Raw genomic sequence first — 21,410 nt, forward strand, 5'->3', positions numbered from 1 at the left:
AGGGTGCGTTTATTGCCCCCGGCTACCCTATTACAGAAAAATGCATATTACAATACTTTGTGAATACTTTAAAAAAAGAATAGTCATCTACAAAAACAACTTTTTAGGAAGAAAAATATGGGGTAATTTGGGGACAGTTCGTTTCTTGAGGGATACATAAAAGTTTTTTTTCTGCTTATTTGCTCGGCAAGAAATGAAAAAGCAACATGCAATATTTGTGCGGGAAAATAAAAACAACAAATTGTCACAAACTTTGGAAGAGATCGGCTGAGTACAATTTATACATGCATTACTGCAAAATAATTGTCTGTTTTTTCCTTTTTCGGGATTTTATTCATACAAAATAATGTCTTATATTTATGAATATGGATTCAAAAGAAAAAACTTACTTGTGCTGAAAAAAACACCAATATTTAATGTGTGTGGGCGCATTAATTGCGTAAGAGGGAAATTACATCTGAACAGAGACATAGAAAAAACATGCTCCTTAAGGGGTTAATTCTAAAGTAGTAGCTCAGCCTCCACTTGTGAAGTAAATGAGTGCGTGCATGCACTCACACTTACTGTAAGTATCGTATAATAGGGAACGATCGGTAAATGTGACTTTTACTCAGACACGAAGTATTAGGGGCATCTCTAACACAAGGTTGTTGTTTTAGTTTCATCATAATTCCCAGCATGCATTGCAAGTGGAGCTGTCACAACTCCAAACACATTGGTATCCAAACTGAAGCAAAGTTCAAGGGGAGGGGCTTGAAGTTACTCAATCATGTAGCTGTTGCAGCCATCTTTGCTGCTGGCACCGCGCCAGCGCCAGCTCCAAAAACGTGGTAAAGACACACACACACACAACATACACACTGATTTAAGCACAGCGTGTACATGTATGTATTTATGTGGTTCATAATTTTTGAACATGATCTGTTGCAAACAAGAACAACAAGAGTAGTTTGCCCGCGTGCTCCTTTTGTTCCGAGTAGAGGAGGTATTACAATATCCAAAACAAATGGAGTAATTTATATATTTTTTTTCTAACGTGGCACTAAATTGATGAGTTAACGTGGTAAGAAACAATTGGTAGTTTTTATTTAGCATGGCACCAAATATTAGGTGTGCTGCAAAAAGCAGCCATTGCCTGTGGCGTCAAGTCTGCATCTCCATTTGAGAGGGTGGCAGATTAGTGGAAAAGCATCCCAGCAGAAGTGGTAGAAGCCAATACAATCCTTCAGGGAAGTTAAACATACATAGGTTGGAAATAAAGCTATCCTGATTCTAAGACCAGACTGGGGACTGATTAAGAGTCTTTGCATCAGGGAAAATGGGCAAAATTGCTCTATTCTGCTTTTAAATTCTATCTTTCCATCTCTTTAACCACTTTATTTTTGTCACGATAACCAGCATGCCTTGCGACTGGAGCTGTCACAACTTCAAGGGGAGACATAGCAGGTACAATGTAGCCGTTGTGGCCATCATTGATGCTGGCACAATCACAGTGACAGCTGAAGCTGTTGAGAAGAAGTTCATACCATGATGTATACCCTACCCAAACCTACAGCCAGTAACAAAATAAAGGCTCTCTACTGCAGCTATGACATCCCTTCATGTTTTCATGAAGCAAATATCGTCTTTCCCCGCTTTCTTTCGATATAACTTTCCAGACGCTATGTTTACCAGGGACAAAAATGGCCTCCACCCTCCATATTGTATCTTCAAAGTGGCCTCTCGGACGGGTTATTTCGTGAAACGCACGCTTCCTTAAACGCCTTGACGTAGAGGTGAAATTGAGGCGTGAGACGCAGACGTCCCGTCACTTTTTTCCGTGCCGGCCTTAGGATTGGCTATTCGCTTGTCGTCCGCCTGGCTGACGACACTCTAGGTTGTTATTTGGGCCCTGCTATTTACCTACGGCGACTTCTTCCCTGTTTTCGTCACTTAACCTAGTTTGGCGATAGCGAAACAGAACCCAGTGCTTCCCGGGACCGTTACCGCTCGCTTTCCACCAGGTGTTCGGGCGCAGCGGCGGGACCATGCCCGGCCCCGGCTGTTCCTATGCTGCCAGGATTATCACCTGCTCGCTACACAGAGGTGAGTGTTTTGGGGGTCGCGGCCTCCCTCGCATTCTATTAGTCCGAGCGGGGGGCCGCTTAGCACGGAGGGGCTGTCACATTTGCTGAGCTAGCGCTTCCTCTGCATGCGCTCTGATAAGTATCGCGAAATGTGAGGGAAAGTAAATCGCTGGCTTCTGAGATATTCGCTCGCTGTAACACACGCAAACACACACATCGACACTTGTTAACGCTCATTGACACATATTAACAAATGTTCACTTGTGTATGACATGTCAAGGTGACTTAACAGGTTGTGCAAACAGCCAAAATGGTCTTATCCGTTTAGAATATTCTCTTGTTTTTTTTTTTTTTTTTTATATGTCGCTAACAAGTTCCGCGGCGCTTGGATAATATTGCTAATATTCCACTAGTTTAATAAATTCTTTACCTGAGATTGGATTGGTTTAATCTTTCTATCCGCTATCAATCTTATAACTGTTAATGCGCACGGGGTTAACTTTATACATCACGGTGGTTTTTGTTGTGTTGCAATGTCATACGTTTACACTCTGACTCTGTAACGATATAGTGCTGATCACATTACTTCCTTAACTCTGTATGTGTTACCATTTATTATTATTATTATTATTATGTCTTGGATAGCGTAAAAAATTTCCGCAGCCCTTCTTACAGTACAAACACCCAAAGGTACGACAAAACTAGAACTGACCGAGGAAGATAACCAGACGAGCGAGCTTATGTAAAAAAAAAAAAAAACAACAACAGTATTTGGTTGGAAATTAGCACTTGGATGTTAAGCCTCAAAATACAGCGGCAATCTTGTACTTGTTCAAGACGTTACATGAACATATTCCATTAAGTTTCTAGGCAATAGTTAGTTGTTTTATTAATATTGGCGTTTTTTTCACTTATGTAATGCCAGCAGATTTTGCTACTTAGTGATAAAGGAAAGGGTGTCCCTCGTCTCCTTGTGTACAAACATGTCTTAACGTGTTATTTTCAGTGGACTTTGTTACATATAGGACAGTCGTGGTATGTAACAGTGCTATAAAACATACTAGCGCTCTACAGATAAATATAGGGTAACGGGAAGAGGGTGAACAGAGACCTAGCGCTGCTTGCTTTAATAGTCTTCTATTAGTCTTAGCAATGTGGATTGAGGAGTTCAGGGATAGAAAGCGGCTGTTAGGAAACTTAGTGCTTTCCCCTTATTTATAGTAAAAACTAAAAAAAAAAAAAAGTTTAAAACATCGGAAAGCTACAGTAGACTTGTCACCGTAGCGTTAAGAGCATTGTGTCAGCACTTAACGGTGTGCGTTCACTTAGACAAAGCGTTGTGTTCTGTAGTATGTGATAGGAGATCTGTCATAGACATAACACTACTTTACTTTTAAACACTTTCCAGTACACTTATACTGGAATGGGAAAAAAACAAAAATAACAAGCTAGTTTTATTAAATCAATAACCTGTTAAGATCTATACATGGAAGTGTATGGACAGTGCGTCCCACCCTGCCGTGTGTGTGTGTGTGTGTGTGTGTGTGTGTGTGTGTGTATGGGTATGTTTTGTTGTGAAATAAGCAGACGTATAACATAGTCCGTGTCCGTAGTTCTGTCATCGGTTGCTGTGTCAGATGCTATTGTATGATCTCTATATTTGCCAAGTGGCATTTTGAGCTGTACAAAGGTAGTTTACTTTAATTTGCAGTCTGTGCTTGAAATGTGTGTTAATACGGTTTATGAACAGATTTCACAATGTATGCCTCCCCTACTTGCATATTTTAGTGGTGTAGTGGGTGAATAGAAGTCTGCATTATAACCCTTTTTATTTTTTTATTTTAAATTCAAACCAGCCTTTCTTGGTGCCATCAATTCTAGTGTAAAGGGGCTAAAAAAAGTGCAATTGGAGAACTGTTTAACTGTGCCCCGATATGCCACTGTGCCCCCCTGATATGCCTTATAGCCCCCTATATGCCTTTTACCCTTGATATGCCACCATGCCCCATGATATGCCTTTTACCCCTATATGCCACTGAGATGCCACTGTGCCCCCTGATATGCCTTATAGCCCCTTTATGCCACTGTGCCCCCTGATATGCCTTATAGCCCCTTTATGCCACTGTGCCCCCTGATATGTCTTATGCCCCCCCAATATAAGAAAAACTGACATCGCTAAAATAGGTATAAAAATATATGCTTTAATAAATATAGACAAAAAATAAATATACAATACAATATAAATATATGGACAATAAATCAAATATTACAGCAATCAAAAATAAAAACACACAAATTAAAGAATGCACATTTTTCTTCTGTTGATATATTAACCCTTGGTGGGGAAGGTGGAAGTGGCAGTGAAGGGAAGTAGCGGAGGTTGCGCACATTGCATACTAAAATCCAAATCCCCTGCAGCGCTGCAGGGGACCTGGATCCTCTCTGGCAGTCGGTAGGGGTCTGTGCGATGCGCGCAGACAGCCTCCACTTCTCCCCTCCACTTCTGTTGGGGCTTCCATGAAGGAAGCCACACCGGAAGGTCACGTGACGCCGGGTTCAGTAATAGAAGCCCCAGCGGAGGGGGAGAAGCGGAGGATGTCTGCGCGTTTTGCATAGACCCTCATCGGGTGGCAGAGAGGATCCAGGTCTCCTGCAGCTCGGCGGTGGATCTGGATTCTAGAGTTATAATCCGATCTCTATTTTATTTTATAAATCGATTCAACTAATCGATTATGAAAATCGTTGACAACTATTTTCATAATCGGTTATTAGTGATTTTATCGATTCGTTGTTGCGGTCCTAGTTTTTTTTTTTTTTTGCAAGTTATATGGCAAGTACAAGTAGCATATTGCTATGTTGAAACAATTTCCTTTCCAAATCTGGCCATTCTGCCCCATATGCTATTTGGGGCATATTTGAAGCTGGCTAATTCAATTTATCCCATCAAACCATATATTTGTAAAAAAAGGTATATCAGATGCTGGTATTTGAACCTTTTCCATTCTTGAGATTCTACCACCAGCCTTTGCCATTTTATTTTTCTTCACGCAAGTTGTACTTCAGGTATGGATGTACAGCTCCTGGTATACGTCACTGTCAAACAACAACCCATTATGCCTTCAGCAACATCTCCTGAGTACACTTATACTGCCCATGGGTTTGTCAGGTTTTTTGGAGGTAAAATGCCACATTTGGGACGAGCAAATGTTTTAACTTGGAACTTTGACATCTGGTCCTTCTACCCCCATGTCTCATTTGGGAGCCGGTCAGTTCAATTTATCCCATCAAATCATATATTATTGAAAACTAGACACTCCAAGGTATTTCAGATGGTGATATTTTATCTCTTTACATGCACCAATTCTACCACCAGCCATTGTGTCAAAGTTTGTGGTGGTAATTTTTCATGCGTTCGCTATCGAGGTATTTCACCCTTTCAGCTTAGGAGGTGATCATTGATTTTGAAAAATAAAATGCAGTTTTAGTTGTGGTTTGACTGTTTTTGGGTTAAACACTATTTAATGTCAAATATTTTCTTTAAAAAAATGATTGCCAAAATAAGACATTTGTTTAATGTGCATACACAAAATGCCCGAGCGATGCTTCTCTTCCCCTCCACTGTGCGAGGACGCTTGCTTTGTCCCGTAGTGGAATTAAAGTGTCATTGCAGCAGAATACAGAATCCCACATGAGCCGAGCACACAAGCCAAGTATCAACCTGCGACTACCCGTTATAAGTCAGATAAGAACTTTTCAGAATCTTACTGTGGCAAACAATATCTGTGTGCGAATAAAATAATTAAGTACAATCCACAAGCTGATGGCAAGAACTACAGTGGTTTCATAGGGCAACTATGGAGTAGGGCTGCAACAACTAATCCATAAAATCAATAATGAAAACCGTTGTTAACTATTTTCATTATCGATTGGTCGAATTGATTTTTATCAATTTATAAAGTTGTTTTTTTTTTTTTTCAAAAAACTCCTCCTTCTATAATCCGACCTCAAACAGAGATCGGATTATAACACTAGAATCCAGATCCCCCGCAACGCTGCAGGGGACCTGAATTCCCCTCTGTCAGCTGGTGGGTGTCCGTGCGATGCAGCGCCAGCATCACATGACCTTCATCGTAGCTCCTTTGTAGAAGCCCCAGCGGAAGTGAAGGGGAGTAATGGAGGCTGTCTGTGCACATCGTGCAGACCCCCACTGGCTGACAGAGAGGAGAAGCCAGGTCTCCTGCAGAGGATCATCCTCTCTGTCAGCTGGTGCGTGTCTGTGCTATGCGGTTCACCCCCCACAAGACACAGGGAGTCGGGGAGAGAGGCAGAGTGGTGTATGGGAGGGGGGAGGAGGCAGAGTGGTGTATGGGGGGGGTGAGGCAGAGTGGTTTATGGGTGAGTTATAGTGGTGTATGGGGGGTATAATGAACTTCAGGGTGGCAGAGTGGTGTATGGGGGTATAATGAATTTCAGAGTGGCATATCTTGGGGTGGCAGAGTGGTGAATCAGGGAGTATAATGAATTTCAGGGTGGTGTTGGGCATATAAGAGGGAGTGGAGTGGCATATCAGGGGCCACAGTGGAATCTCTGGCATATATGGGGGCAGAGTGGCAGGCTGAGGGTCAGATGTGCATAACTGGGGGGCAGTTTGGCAAATAAAAGAAAATATAAACAAGAGGCTTTGTTGTCATAGTTTTTATTAAATATGAAAATATTGTGAACATATGAATTAATATTTACTAATAACAAAGCATTAAAACCTCGTTTGAGAAACACTGTGTTTGGGATCTTGTAGCTTTTATTATGTCGGTAAAATAAGAAGGTGAATAGAGAAATGCCATCGTGATAGAGATGAAAGTGTAAATTTTAAGTTTTTTTTACTCTGCTGTTTGTTCATTACATTATTTTAAATGAAAAATTTGCATTTTTTTTTATCCAATTAATCCAAAAAAAATCGGCCAAGTAATCGATTATTAAAATCGTTAGTTGCAGCCCTACTCACTTGTAATAGATGAAAATAAACAGGTAAGATGGGAAAATTGTCATTTTTCATTTAGTTGCATAATAATTGTGTGCACTAATAGTTGCCCAATAATTTTGCACACGTACATATTCTCCTAAAACAGCCAAAACTGCGCTTTTACTTTCTTAAATATTCATTCTTAACATTTTGGATTGACCAAGAGCACTGTAGTTGTTCAATAATAAACAAGAATTAATCCTGAAAAATACAACCTGCCTAATTGTGCTCATCTGTCTTTGTAGCAGCTGTAGCTAACGCTACATATCGGTTACATGCTGATAGGAGACAATAATGTTTTTATATTGGTTATAAACGGGAAGCAATTCTCATTATGCACTGTAAATATTATTTTCTATAAACCTGCAATATGCAATTTGAAATGGCCAGTAGGTATCCAATGGGTAAATGGAGGAGTTGGACATAAATGTGGTCTAAAATATATTGTTAAATTCTATTCTTTCAGGTATCATATGTGGCAGGGGTCATGTGTCTGTGGTTAGAAAATCAAGACATTTCGAGACCTACGTCCTGCAGCAGGTAACACTGAGAACCTTTTCGGCAACAGCTGCATGCTTCTCAGCTAAAGATGGTGCCAGCAAAGATGGGTCCGGAGATAAGGTAACTTGTTCTGATGATCTGCTTCTCGTAGCCAGCCTTAATAATTAACGCTTAAATAATAAAATAATACATTCTAATCTCCAGAAATCTGTGAGCGAGGGCGGCAGTAAGAAGTCTTCTGGGAATTCTGGAAAAGGAGGAAATCAGTTGCGCTGCCCAAAGTGTGGAGACCTATGCACCCATGTGGAAACATTCGTCTGTAAGTTGCTGGTAAACTTCTCTGTTTTGCTACTTACAATGAATACAACGCGTTAATTATCTCCCCTATTTTCGCCTTACAGCGTCCACCCGGTTTGTAAAGTGTGAGAAATGTCATCATTTCTTTGTTGTCCTTTCTGAATCGGATTCAAAGAAAACAATCAACAAGGAACCAGAGACTGCTGCTGAAGCTGTGAAACTGGCCTTCCAACAAAAACCTCCACCTCCACCAAAAAAGGTGCGACCCCCCCCCCCCACCCCTTTACAGTTGCAGTTCCATTTAGTGGCCTTTGTATGGTTTTCTTTAGTTCCATATTCTGTAGCTGTCAGCATGGGCGTCCAGCAATGTGAGCGAAGTACGCATTAGTAGAAGAGCAGGAACGTGTATATAAAACGTTGCATGTGTCCCTTAGTACCTGCTTTTCCAATGCGATTTACATGCAGTACATCTAACATTTGCTACAGTTGAGCATTGCCTTTGTTAGATACTAAGGGGCAGAACTTCACTGAACGGATGTCAACCTCTGGATGTGAATCTAGAGCGATTGTTACTGCAAAACCACCAGAATGCGTCTTTAAATATGACGGTTATTTGAGGCATAAATATTTACGTTGCAGACTGCATCACGTGTGGTGCGATAGGCGCTGCTGGTTTCTCAGAGCAGGAACTTGGGTAGACTTACTCGTGTGAAAAACAGAAATGATAGTTACTGTTTACAAGCCTAATTACAAATGCCTAATAACCATTCTCTATATAGTTAAGGTGGGAGTTCCATAGATTTTTTTTTTTTTTTGGTGTTTGATTTTCATCAAAGCGTGAGAGGCTACCACTTCATGATTCATCATGGTGACTGATCTGTGAATTATCATGTCCATGACTTATTCAGCAGAATGAGGACAAAAGTGGGTTTATCGGTGATAATTCTCCAGCAGGTTACTTTAACTTGTGTGAATGATCCTGCCAACCTGGTCACTGAGTTTCCGCCTTTTGCTTTGCAATGTATTTATGGTACGAGCACTACCTTCAAGAATTCCTATACCTTGAGGAGTCGACTTCTTCAACAGGCCATGACATCATTTTTCTGCCGTTCAACATGGGAATTAATCTTGGATGAAAGCTCATAAAATGCTATAGAGATTTCCAAATGTCTTTTTGCCAGCTAAATAAATTGAGCTAAAACCTTTGCCTCTTGTGTATAAGGAAGGATATATTGACCTTACAAAACTGTCAAGGTGGTAGAGATCTATCAGTTGTTTGTGAAAAGCTATGATTGTGTTTCTCATGCATGCTGATGGACTGTTACGTGTTCCACGTAGTATTAATCCACCGGCTGCACACACGTTCTTTAATCTGCTTGCTTTTCCTCTGTAGATCTACAACTACCTCGACAAGTACGTGGTGGGGCAGTCTTTTGCAAAGAAGGTGCTTTCTGTGGCAGTGTACAATCATTATAAACGAATATACAACAATATCCCGGCAACAGTCAGACAGCAAGCAGAGGTGGAGAAACAGGCCTCCTTAACCCCAAGAGGTACTTGTGCTTTCCCTACTACTGCCAATTAACCGTAGGCTGTTCAAGGACCTCTATGATCGATAAGTGATTGAAACCTGGCTTCTGTTCGTCTGATAATATTTTCATCTGGTATTTTGGTTTTAGCTCTTAAGAATTTGGTATTTTATGTATAAAAAATTACCCATATACCCTACCTGGAAAGCTGACTAAAGGTCAGATTATTAAATGGTGCTTTGATCATTGTGTAAATTGCTTTAAGCTTCAAGACTTCAAGCTTCTATGGTGTGTAAGAATTTCCCATGTTTTGCGCAGAACAATCTAGTGCCGTCTGTTACAATGTAATGGTGGGCCGAGTGCTGTCTGTTACAATGTAACGGTGGGCCGAGTGCTGTCTGTTACAATGTAACGGTGGGCCGTTGTTTACAGCTGTGTAATAGGTTTCGCTCTGCTGTGAAACTGAATTTCTATCACGCCTAAAACATATATGTTTTTCACACTGATGCTTAACCTAAGCTGAAAACCGTTTTACACTACTTAAGGCTGTTTAGAAAGGTAAATAGATTAACCGGATGCCGTTGTTGATCCTGTGTAACTGAGTTTCAGTTCACGAGTTCTATAGTACCGAAAATAAGTGGTCCAAATCATGCCACTTCTGGGTCATGTTACATTAAACTGAATAGGTTGTTGTATTGCACACTCATTTTCAAATGTCTCGATTAACTATTGTTTACCCTAACCCCTTCATTTTTTGTTATTGTACATATGCATATTTACCTTGGTTTGTATGTGCTGGTAACTGGGTTGATTTTTACAGTTTTTATATACTATTTTGTTCAGCATTTGCTATATTTATTATAATACAGGTTTCTCATATATTGAGTAACTTTTTTTTTTTTAAAATCTGTGTGTGGGTACTGTGTATTCTGTCCCCCATAGCTTGACAAGCCATCAGGAAGTACCAGATCAACTAGAAATCTTTATAATACTGTGTGTGTGTATATATAGATAGATATGCATGGAGAACATACAGGTAATATGACATTGCCCCCCCCAACATATTGTCTAAAAAATACATTACATTTTATTTAAAAAAAATTCTAAAATGTTAGGTTTGTGTTTAGAACAAAATGATTGTTGATAGATACATGTTGCTTGGTGTTCATCAAAAGTTGAACAGAATATTGACTTGAGGATTGCTGTCTCCGAAATACACTGGATCTTTGTTCTTCGATTCTTTTTTTTTTTTTTTTTTATTTCCGCAAAAAAAGTCTCGAATGCTTAAAAAAAAAAAATGCAGTTTCAGCTAATGTGGAGAGAATTTTATACGAGGTTCCTGTAGTGTAACGTTCTGTGCTTTCCCAGTTAACAGATTCACCTTTGCTCATGTTATCCGTGCATGCTTATTCTCTGTGAGCCGCCGGTCATGCTGGCAGATGACTGGGTTTTGCTGTGTGTTGAAATACATAGTGGGGCGAATAAGTGTGAAAACCTGAAAAGTCTCTAGCCTGATAATTTGGTGGAATCTTCTATTTGCCTCCCTCCCCAAAACTGCAAGGGAGGTCAACGACAGGCACTCTGTTCCCTTCGCACCACCGTTCATGTATGTATGGCAATCTTTTTCTGAGATTGACAAACAAGCATGATGTTTGTACAGATGTAGTCCATGTGGAAAGGGAATTTAATCTTTGGTCAGTTATATGCTGGTCCTTCAACGCGTGGCCATCTCCACATTCAGAGACAATGCCCGATGTTCCTTCTGTGAAGATGGACTTTACGAAACTTGTTTGAGTATGTGATACTTTACTGTATGCGAGCAGAGACAGATCAGTTTCTTAATATACTTCTTTTTCAAGTGACAACAAAGTCCAACATCGAACCTTCCTTCTGCTGTCACTTGATACAAGACCCAAAAGTACTTTAATGTTGTATTCAGTGCATTGGTATCTTCATAAAGATCCCAAAACGTTCAAAATAGCTATACAAAGTGATTCTAGTGGAAGGTTGTGTGTTCCCATAGTAACTGAAGGGTCATCTGAACAGTGGGGCCACTTTTATATGTATGTTTTGATGTGCAGATTTTTAGTTTAAAGTAGCACTCCCTTGTATGCGATGTGACAAAATGTATAGGTTTTTAAACACAGCCTTAATTAGTGTAGGGTAGTTTTTGTGACGTGAGAGCCATCACTCATAAAGATCGCGCTGCATCAGCATTAAAATTACAAAGGCCGCTTTTCTTTTTTTCACCCCATTTCATGTAAAAATTGTATAGGGAAGAAGCCACACTAGACTGCAGGAGCTTGTAAATATAACTTTGTATCATAACCAGGCAGTTCACTTTCTCTTCATATCACTGTTTTAATTCCCTCTCTGTAGAGTTAGAGATGAGAAGACGGGAGGATGAGTACAGATTCACAAGTAAGTGGCTTCTCATCTCACATCCTTTTCACGGTGTCCGTCTCGTCGAACACTTCCATCTAGCCAGAATCTCCATGCTTCCTGCTAGATGAAGCGTTAGATGAGCCACTACAGGCCTTTCCCCCTCTGATCACTTGGGGTTCATGTTTGCTCAAGGCATAGGGCACCTCGATTACACCGAGCTCTCCATGTATCACCTCTGTGGAGCCCTAACGTATTTATAGAGTTAGAAACATAACCCTTCGGATTGGACACGTTTCTTATCTGTTCTAGCTTGATTATGTAAATGGTTATACAAATTATAAAGCAGGAAACAATTTAATGTTTTTCTTTTGATTCACACTACTCAATAGGACTGGCCTTGATAAATCTCCAACAGACATAGAGCTCTGATGCTCTTAAAGTTATGAACCATGCTTCTCTTTTAAATAAGGATCCGTCTAATAGTCCGTCCAAACGCTTGCCAGCTTGTGAGATAGTATGGTTGTGTAGGTCATGATTTACCAAACTAGGTATTTGAATGTTATATAAAACTACCTGTATGGTACTTGGCTCAATGGATTTGATTTTCGGTCTGAAGGAATGTTTTTATAAATGAGAAGTTACAGCCAGGAAATGCTGAAGGAATGGTTGCAATAGACCGGTTTGCTAAGAAGAAAATACACCGCTATCAGGTGTAATATGTACAACACACTTCAGTGCTTTGAAGTATGGAGTGAGGTCATTGAGGATTTGATGCAAGAAGGGTTAATGGGTTTTTAATGCAGGTATAACACCTGAGTGTTTGATAGCGGCAACAGTACTGCAACACATCTTATAGTAAACACAAGTATGAGGGCATATGTATGAAAAATAGTGAAGGATGCTCGTAATATAGATGGCATGGCTCAGGCAAGGATTATTGTTGGTCGGAGTGTGATGGGGCATATGAAATGATGACTGGCTCTAAATATCATGCACACACAGTTTGGTTTGCATCTTTTTGATGGCAATCCCTGATGGAAGTAGAGCAAAAGCTGACAGAACAGAGCTATCCTGGGTTATATACATATATTTAAGCAAAACTGGCAAACAAGGGAGAGCCTAGGGTGGAAAATGCAATAAAATTAATTTTACACACAAGTCGCAACTAAAGCTGTATTATAACAGGGGAATCTTGCAGTTATGTAGCCATATAGAATAATGGTAAGAGTGCAGCGTTCCCATACTCCTATATTGAAAGAGAGCCATGTAAGGCATCTGGGCTCTTCCATCAGTGTCAGAGCTCTGCAGGATGGTCCACATCTTTTGCAATGGATGGTGTTCTCTTGTTAAAGAGAGTACGTTGATCATGGAAAGTGTGTGTGTGACTGAGCATAGTGTGTATGTTTGAGATCTCAGTGGTGGGGAGTGTGTTTGGATTGGTGTCTGTTTGCCGGCATCCTAAAGTTGTCTCCCAAGGGGCGGGGGATTCTCTCCTGTAAACTATAGCGAATTTGCTGTTCACTTCGCCCCCCATTGATAAGTGAGGATCTCATTAGAGCAGTATGGACCTGAAGTTGTCCAGGAGGAAATGAGCATTGGCAAATAAATTACAGGGGCTTTATTTACTTAATCTCTTTACAAAGATTAATTAAAAAGAAAAAAATACTAACGGCATCTGTCCAAGTATATTGGTGATTGCTTTTGTAAACAGGAGTGGTGACGAACTTGATATGACCTGTTAATGCCTTTGGTATGATCCAGGCCAGGCCTATTTGTAGCAACCTGATGTCTCAGTTTTACATATGGCTTTCCGCTGGGGAGTAGAAAAATGTTTGTGTGCAAACACAAAATTTATTCTGAGAATGACTTGGTACACACAGAGAGTTACTCGCAAAACCATGTGTTTTAAGGACATGAGCTACTCTAAGATTGGGATAGTCTTATGTGTTTGGAGCACAACTCAGGTCCACTTGACTCTTACTGTTATGTGTTTTTGTTTTTCTTTTAATAAAAAAATCTTATTTGTTCAGAAAACATTTTGTGTATGGAAACCTGTAACAATTCACAAGACGACGGAGGTCATTCAAATCCAACATGTTTTCACAGGAATCAATAAGTCACTCGATATATACTCTTTACCTCAATATGTCCTGCTAGCATATGTACATTAAGAGCACTTTAATAGCCAACACTTAAATATGTGATTTATATTTCAAGCATCTTTGTTTGCATCTTTATCCAAACTGTTTTTCTGTTGAGAATGTTTAATGCTGTTAAGAGCACGTTCTGGAATGTTTTTTTTCTAGTGCAGAGTGAAAGTAAATTAGAAAATCATTACATTGTTTTTTTGGGACTGATTCCTTAAACACGTCGCTATTACACTGTGACTCTTATGCAGCGGTCAGCAGATTTTGAGCCCTAAGCTTAATGCCTTCTCTATAAGACAAACAGAGCTTTGCATCAAAATGAATCCTGCTTTATGGTTTACAAAAATACTGCTGTGTTTTTGGCTGCAGTCCATGGATGAAGACGTGACAAAAATACAAATAGTATTGGATTCACGGTGTGGTTATTCTGTGGGTTTCTCAGTGAGTTATGGAAACTACATTGTGTGTTTGGCATTAATCACCATACGTGTTCCTGTTTATCAGAACTACTACAGATTGCTGGAATTAATCCACATGGCAATGCTCTGGGTGCATCCATGCAACAGCAAGTAAACCAGCAGATGCCGCAGGAGAGGCGAGGAGGCGAAGTGCTCGACTCGAACAACGATGACATAAAGCTAGAGAAAAGCAACATCTTGCTGCTGGGTCCGACAGGCTCCGGTATGCTGGGCTCACCGGCCCCTGGGGGGTTTATATGGCAATGCTACGGGGCAGCAAGGCTTATGCCTATGGGGAGATGCATTAAAAGCTAGAGTAACAGCATAATACACCTTTATAAACTTTTAAATATTTACTAAATCTTTTCAGTGTTATCCGCAGCTTTATAGAAGTGTTAGGTTTACTGTGGGTGCTTAAATACAGTATGTAAATAATGAAATAACTCTCTTAAAGTGTCTGTCTGTCTGAAATGGTCTATTTAGAGAACTCTACTTGTTTTCGCTGACAAATGTCTGTAGGCTTTGAACATCTGCCTAATTCTTATACCGTATGTTTTATTTGATCGCAGTATTGCATAACAAAAATAACTGTACATTCGGGGTGAAATTGTAAATAAGACGTTGTTCTGATGGACTCTGTTTCGTAGGTAAAACTCTTCTTGCGCAGACTTTAGCGAAATGCTTGGATGTCCCTTTTGCTATATGTGACTGCACTACCTTGACCCAAGCTGGCTATGTGGGCGAGGACATTGAGTCTGTGGTTGCCAAACTGCTTCAAGATGCCAATTACAATGTGGAAAAGGCACAGCAAGGTATGTGTGTGAGCAGAGAGCATTTGGCAGCAGTTACTAGGAGAAGTTTGCTTACAGTGTTATCTTTAGCTATATTGCCCTGCAGTTCCATTTCCCTTATGGACAACGCTCCTCAGCCCGTGTGGTGTTTATGGCTGTTCTGGTATGGGGCCCACTCATTTATTTTTCAGAATGTATTCAACAAGAGAAGTCTGTGGACTTGCCTCCGAGTTGTAAATAATCTCACATGGGCGTTTGTATTGGTTGAAATCTGATGCTGTTGCACATCAGAAAATGAGGCTTCTAGGTTATTAAAGCTAATTTCCAGATGATGCGATGTAGACAACTGCTGCTGTTTTTGCAATGCCTGTTGTAGACCTAGCGATTCATGAGCTCTTAACATGCCTTTTTGTTCTTCTGGGCAGGAATTGTGTTCTTGGATGAGGTTGACAAGATTGGCAGTGTCCCAGGTATCCATCAGCTGCGAGACGTTGGAGGAGAAGGAGTTCAACAGGTGCGTGTCCTGAATCATCGGTACAGGAGTAAGCGCAGTTCGAATATGCAGAAAAGGGAGTTACGTGATTTAATTTGTTTGGGTTATAATAGAATTGTGCAGAAATAACACTCTTTAAAACTGCATTGTAAGGTATAACACACTGATCCATCGAACAATGGTACAACCGTAAGTGTAAAGTTTGTGCACCTTTTGAATGTTTATGGACATGAACTATTCTATATCAGACTTTTACATTTTATTTATGTTGTATTTAGCCAAATGCTAGTCCCCACCTTGTCACAAGTCATTGATTGGTGGTTTTGAACACGGGTCTTTTTGCGCCAGAAGAGCTGCAGTGTTTTTATATTATCTGTTGGAAACAGGGTTTGCTGAAATTGCTGGAAGGCACCATTGTGAATGTTCCAGAGAAAAATTCTAGAAAACTGCGAGGTGAAACTGTACAAGTTGACACAACTAATATTCTCTTTGTGGCATCCGGCGCATTTAATGGTCTCGACAGGATCATCAGCAGAAGGAAAAATGAGAAGGTTAGACTTGGTTCTTACTGTGTATTTCTCTAACTGTATCAGTCTCATGGTGTTGAACTTGATAGACTTGGTTTTTTTTCCCCTTAACCTTAATGACTGCTACTATGTAACTGTATATTAACCGAATGCTGTTCATGGGGTTCGGTTATCAGTACCAGTCTTAATAGATTAAATATCTGTTTAAAATGAAATCCAATTATATAAGCTATTAACTACAAATGTCCTATAACTTTGTTAGGTTTAAGTCTGTTATAAATAATCATTTAGGATCTATGCCATTTATTCCCAAGGATTTAATCTAGCTGTATTACCTGAGGTGAACATACTAATCTTCATAGTAGTGTGATCTTAAAATGCTGGACTCCTGCGATTGTCTATCCTTTCTTACTGTGGTTTGGAAGATCTGCAAAAACATAGAGACTGTATGTATTAATAAAAACGGGAACCTCTGATATGTGTGACATCTAGAGTCAGGAGAAAACCCATCTTCTTTTGGAACCCTGTGTGTGATTCTTCACAGAAACTGAACCTAACTTTCATTCTTGTCCCTTTTCCGGCAGTACCTGGGATTTGGTATAATCTCCAACATGGGCAAAGGACGCCGGGCAGCAGCAGCTGCAGACCTAGCAAACACCAGTACGGAATCCAATGCGGTACAAGACCTTGAGGAGAAGGATAGGCTGCTGAGGCATGTGGAGGCCAGGGACCTCATTGAATTTGGCATGATCCCCGAGTTTGTTGGCCGTCTGCCTGTAGTGGTTCCTCTCCACAGTTTAGATGAGCAGACTCTTGTCCGCATTCTCACAGAGCCGCGCAATGCAGTGGTGCCGCAGTACCAGGCACTCTTTAGTATGGATAAGGTATGTTTTTTTGTTTTATAGAAAGCCTGTGTACAGTACAGGAACCTGTCTAGTAGCTTACGCGTACATCAGCTTGTGCAGCGACAAAAAACAAATATTTAATGAAGCGTCAGAATGAGCGCGCCTTCTAATAATTCTACTGCTGAACACTTATGTTGTATTCTAGATTCTCATCTGACAGAACAAGCTGCCACCCTGTACATAGAAAGCTCCTAAATCATTACAATTTAAGAACAATATTCATTTAATATCTTTGCTGCTTCTTGGTTAATATGTTAAAATGTAATGCACAAAACATCTGGATTCATTGTGTGATTGATCGGTCTTATAAATACTTTCCTTTTTGTGCAGTGCGAGTTAAGCGTCACAGAAGGTGCCCTGAAGGCCATTGCTAGGCTAGCTCTAGATCGGAAAACCGGTGCTAGGGGACTCCGGTCTATCATGGTAAGTTATATTTATTAGTAATGTGAGGATTGTGTTGAACAGTCTACAAGAATGCCATCTTGCACAGTTAAGGCACAGCGTATCTTGCTACCGTACGTATGGATAACATGGGTTCTTAAGTATCTTTCCTTGCTTCCTAGGAAAAACTACTCCTTGAACCAATGTTTGAAGTTCCCAACTCTGACATTGTATGTGTGGAGCTGGACCAGGATGTAGTGGAAGGGAACAAGGAGCCTAGATATATCAGGTAAAGGTCGCTATACTCTTCAGTGTCTGATATTCTGTGAGTTTGTAGTGTATGAAAATATGAAAACGGGATACAGTGGGATGATTCTAGTTTGCCTTTCATCCTAGATTATGCTTATGGCTTAAGAAAATATTACATCTGTACACTATAATTAAAATAGCATCTTAAACCTTCCAGTTGTGCAGTCCTCGCTCTTGTGCATTGTATTTCTTTTCCGATTGAAATATAGTAAGCTCGCCAGTAATAGAGTGAATTTCTGCGTGGAAATATTGGAATTTATTGTGCTTATTTCTATACGTTTTGTTGTACCAATTTCTTGGCTTACAAATGCACTCTCTTTCAGAGCTCAAAACAAGGAAGTAACAGAAGAAGAGTATGATTCAGGAGTAGAAGAGGAAAGGTGGCCTCGACAAGCAGATGCTGCAAACAATTAAACCCTGTACTGGTTATCCCTTTTTTTTAAAAAACATAAAGGGTTTTTTTTGATCGCCCACACACAGCTTAACACTAGTACAGAATAAACAACTGTTTTATTAGCCAGAAGCGTAACATGAAAATTTAATTATATACCAAGCAAGGCAATTTTAAAAAAAACACTTAATTTTTACAGTCCAGGGCGGCATTTATACTCTGTCCAGTGGTTACAATGTACAGTGAGTTTTGGGGGCTTTTTTTAAAGAGACATTTTTTCTTAAATGTTCTTGGATTTCATTTGAAGTATTGGGATTAACACACACAAATATTATATTCTGCAGTGAGGATGCAGAGTTCCACGACCCATAAATAAGGTGCAGGCTGGTTGGAGCGTTGCCAGGTGCCTCATGTCCACAAATATGTTTATTTAAATCTCTCAATTGCTTAACTTAACCCCCTTTATCATGTAAAATATCCTCCCACACCCCTCTAAAGCAATGCAGGATAACAGATCCGAGTTGGAGTCCTGCCTTCTCTGTCCCCAGAGTATACTTTGCAGTGACTAGTGACGTTTTAAGTCCAGAGGAGACAAGGTAATAACTTCAGTCCCTGAATGCTGCTAAAAGCCCCCACAATTCGGATATTAAGATTGAGCATATTTTCATTGAGAAGAAAGAAAAAAAAAATCTGGGAATTTGATATTGAAGATGCAAATGGGCATCCTTAATTTGGGGTGGGAGATAAAGGGTTCATGTGATTTTTATTTCTTTCTATTTTATTACACCCATTTTTAAAAGGTTGTAGCTTGTTTAAAAACTGGAATGGTTTGATTTTTAGCATAATCCATTACCACTATATTAAACACGCTGATTTTTCCTTTCTAGAAACAGGTTATGTACGGCAAATGTACTTTAAAGTCTCTTCCGTTGAATTTCCTAAAGCCAGAGTGACAAGAATGAGATGGTTAACTTTATATAATCATATGTGGCTGATTTTGTAATAAATCCCTCTGCTGTGAGACTTGTCAAAAATATATATTAAGGACAGGCCTTACAGCAGTGATATGGACTGCTTTTAAGTTATAGATAATCGCTTGTCCGCTTTCTCTTTTTTTCATTTTAGAATTTCACTCAGGCAGGTGGAGATGCTTGTTGACCCCCCAATAACACACTTGAATAAAATTTTTCGTTCCTTTTAGCCAAATGTTTGTTTGGTATTAAAGGATCCAACGTTTTTGTTTCTTTGCGGTTCGTGTTAATGAATTAAACAAATGCTGAAAAAAATGTCTTGATAAATATTATTGCTTTGTAAAAAAGCTTAAGGGATGTGTGCAAAGAACACATGCATAAAGAGGAATCCTCAATATGTAAACTAGTAATGGCAGCTTATGGCTTTCTAGGGTTGTGAATAGACTACCTTTTCTATGAAATTCATTGGGCCTATAAGGTATCTTCAAACAAGGGGGAGGGTAGGACCTGGACATAGCGTAGAGATGCTGGATGCATCTTAATAGTGTTGCTGGGTAACTTTGTTTCTTACAAAACTGATTTGAAAGTCTATATATTTAAGAGACTCTGGTACACTCCCATGGTTTTAAAACCACAACTAGAATGTGTATCTAACTACACCAGTGCAGATATTACCTATGCATACCCACAGCTGCCTACTGAAACCAGGGCTTTGTGCTTTAATAGTGAAAATATACTGATCAGCCATCACATTATGACTGCCTGCCTAATATCGCGTACGTACCCCTTTGGCAAAACAGCCCTGACCTCGGAAGGCGAGTTGTGGTATCCGACGCCAAGACGTTAGCAGCAGATCCTTTAAGTCCTGTACGTTGCGAGGTGCGACCTCCGTGAATGCATCCATGCGCCAGGTAAGCTGTGCACCCGGCCAGCCACATGATGCAAAAGAAAATGTGGCCACCTTTTTGTTTTTTAATGCTCCATGGGCCAGTTCTTATGCTCACGTGCCCATTTTAGGAGCTTTCTGCAGTGGACAGGGGTCAGTATGGGCACCCTGACTGGTCCCCATATACAACATGCTGCGATGCACGGCTTGTTCTGACACCTTTCTATCAGAACCAGCTATTTGAGTGACCGACCACTGCAGACCATAAGCACCCCCCAAGAGCTGCAGTTTTGGAGATGCTCTGATCTAGTCATCATAAGTTCACCCTTGGCAAAGTTGCTCAGATCCTTATGCTTGCCCATTTTTAATGCTTCGAACACATGACCTTGGAGGACAAAATTTTCACTTGCTGCTGAATATACCCCCCCCACTGACAGGTGCCATGATTACAATATTATCAATGTTATTCACTTCACCTGCCAGTGGTCATAATGTAATAATGGCTGATTGGTGTATGGGGTTGTCCTTGTTTCAGGTTGTAGTGAACGAACTCCCCCACCTGTTATCTTGCAGAGGCCTGACTTCAGTGCTGCTCATGCTTTGTGTGCCAGATCCTTTATTACAGTGGGGTCACCTTAGTATTACGTGACTCATCTGGCCTCCTCTGGGGGCTGGATACTCAGGTCTTTCGCCCTTCTGAATGGGTATTTGTAATGTCCACAGACAGTATGAAGAGGATGCGGGGTGTTTGTCTAGTAGATTGGGCACAAATAACTAGAACACATACAAATGTAATATATTGCTGCCTGAAGGTGTTATATTATGCAAAACCTAGAACTATTTAATAAAAAAAAAAAAAAGGGGGGTTCCAGTTTAAGAATTATTAAAGACTGGGGGCAAATACATTTCAATTTCACTACAATGACAAAGACTAGTTGGAAAGAGAAAAAAAAAAACAGACATGGTGAATCGGGCGTGGGCCAGGTCGGAAGAGCCCTTTCTGATCTATTCGAATCGGCACGAGGAGACCTGAACAAGAGGTGCAGGGGTCACCCTGGGCCATGTCACAGCTGAGACCGCCGTGACCCCTGTAGTTATGTGAGTGAGCTAAACAAATACCGCAAAAAATGTTGAAACAGCCTCAGTCACAAAGGGTACAAAAAGTAAAATGGCTTGAAGGTGATGGCAAGTACTGGGCCTAGTACTTTGTAGGTCTCACATCTGCAATTGTCTGACTGGCATAAGAGCACCCAGCCAAATATAAATAATAAAAAAAAATACACCTGGGGACTTGCAATGACTTGATTATAACCCGTGCTTGACTGTACGTCCTTGCAAGTGGTGTTAAACGTA

At 40.3% G+C, this 21,410-nt stretch overlaps 1 protein-coding gene across 2 annotated transcripts; it reads left to right on the forward strand.

Moving 5' to 3' along the window:
* Positions 1–1,831: 1,831 nt before the first annotated feature.
* Positions 1,832–19,432, forward strand: CLPX (caseinolytic mitochondrial matrix peptidase chaperone subunit X). 2 transcript variants are annotated; one of them, XM_053462440.1, is made up of 14 exons: positions 1,832–2,085; positions 7,553–7,707; positions 7,792–7,906; positions 7,989–8,143; positions 9,278–9,437; positions 11,793–11,834; positions 14,450–14,626; positions 15,051–15,215; positions 15,620–15,708; positions 16,074–16,238; positions 16,799–17,098; positions 17,450–17,542; positions 17,683–17,789; positions 18,133–19,432. In XM_053462440.1, exons 1-14 carry the CDS (start codon positions 2,028–2,030, stop codon positions 18,221–18,223), a joined length of 1,872 nt encoding a protein of 623 aa, XP_053318415.1. In that variant the 5' UTR covers positions 1,832–2,027; the 3' UTR covers positions 18,224–19,432. The 2 variants fall into 2 exon arrangements, with proteins under 2 accessions (XP_053318415.1, XP_053318416.1); XM_053462441.1 differs by lacking the exon at positions 11,793–11,834 and having other exon boundaries at positions 1,833–2,085.
* The last annotated feature ends 1,978 nt before the right edge of the window (positions 19,433–21,410 follow it).

Source organism: Spea bombifrons, chromosome 4, assembly GCF_027358695.1.
Source record: "Spea bombifrons isolate aSpeBom1 chromosome 4, aSpeBom1.2.pri, whole genome shotgun sequence".
NCBI classification, from domain to species: Eukaryota; Metazoa; Chordata; class Amphibia; order Anura; family Pelobatidae; genus Spea; species Spea bombifrons.

Excerpts from the sequence above, each read along its gene's own strand:
- CLPX (XM_053462440.1), top strand. The coding sequence starts at position 2,028 with ATGCCCGGCCCCGGCTGTTCCTATGCTGCCAGGATTATCACCTGCTCG. Across the intron at positions 7,907-7,988 it reads CCATGTGGAAACATTCGTCT|CGTCCACCCGGTTTGTAAAG; the intron begins GTAAGTTGCTGG and ends TTCGCCTTACAG. Across the intron at positions 17,543-17,682 it reads GGGGACTCCGGTCTATCATG|GAAAAACTACTCCTTGAACC; the intron begins GTAAGTTATATT and ends CTTGCTTCCTAG.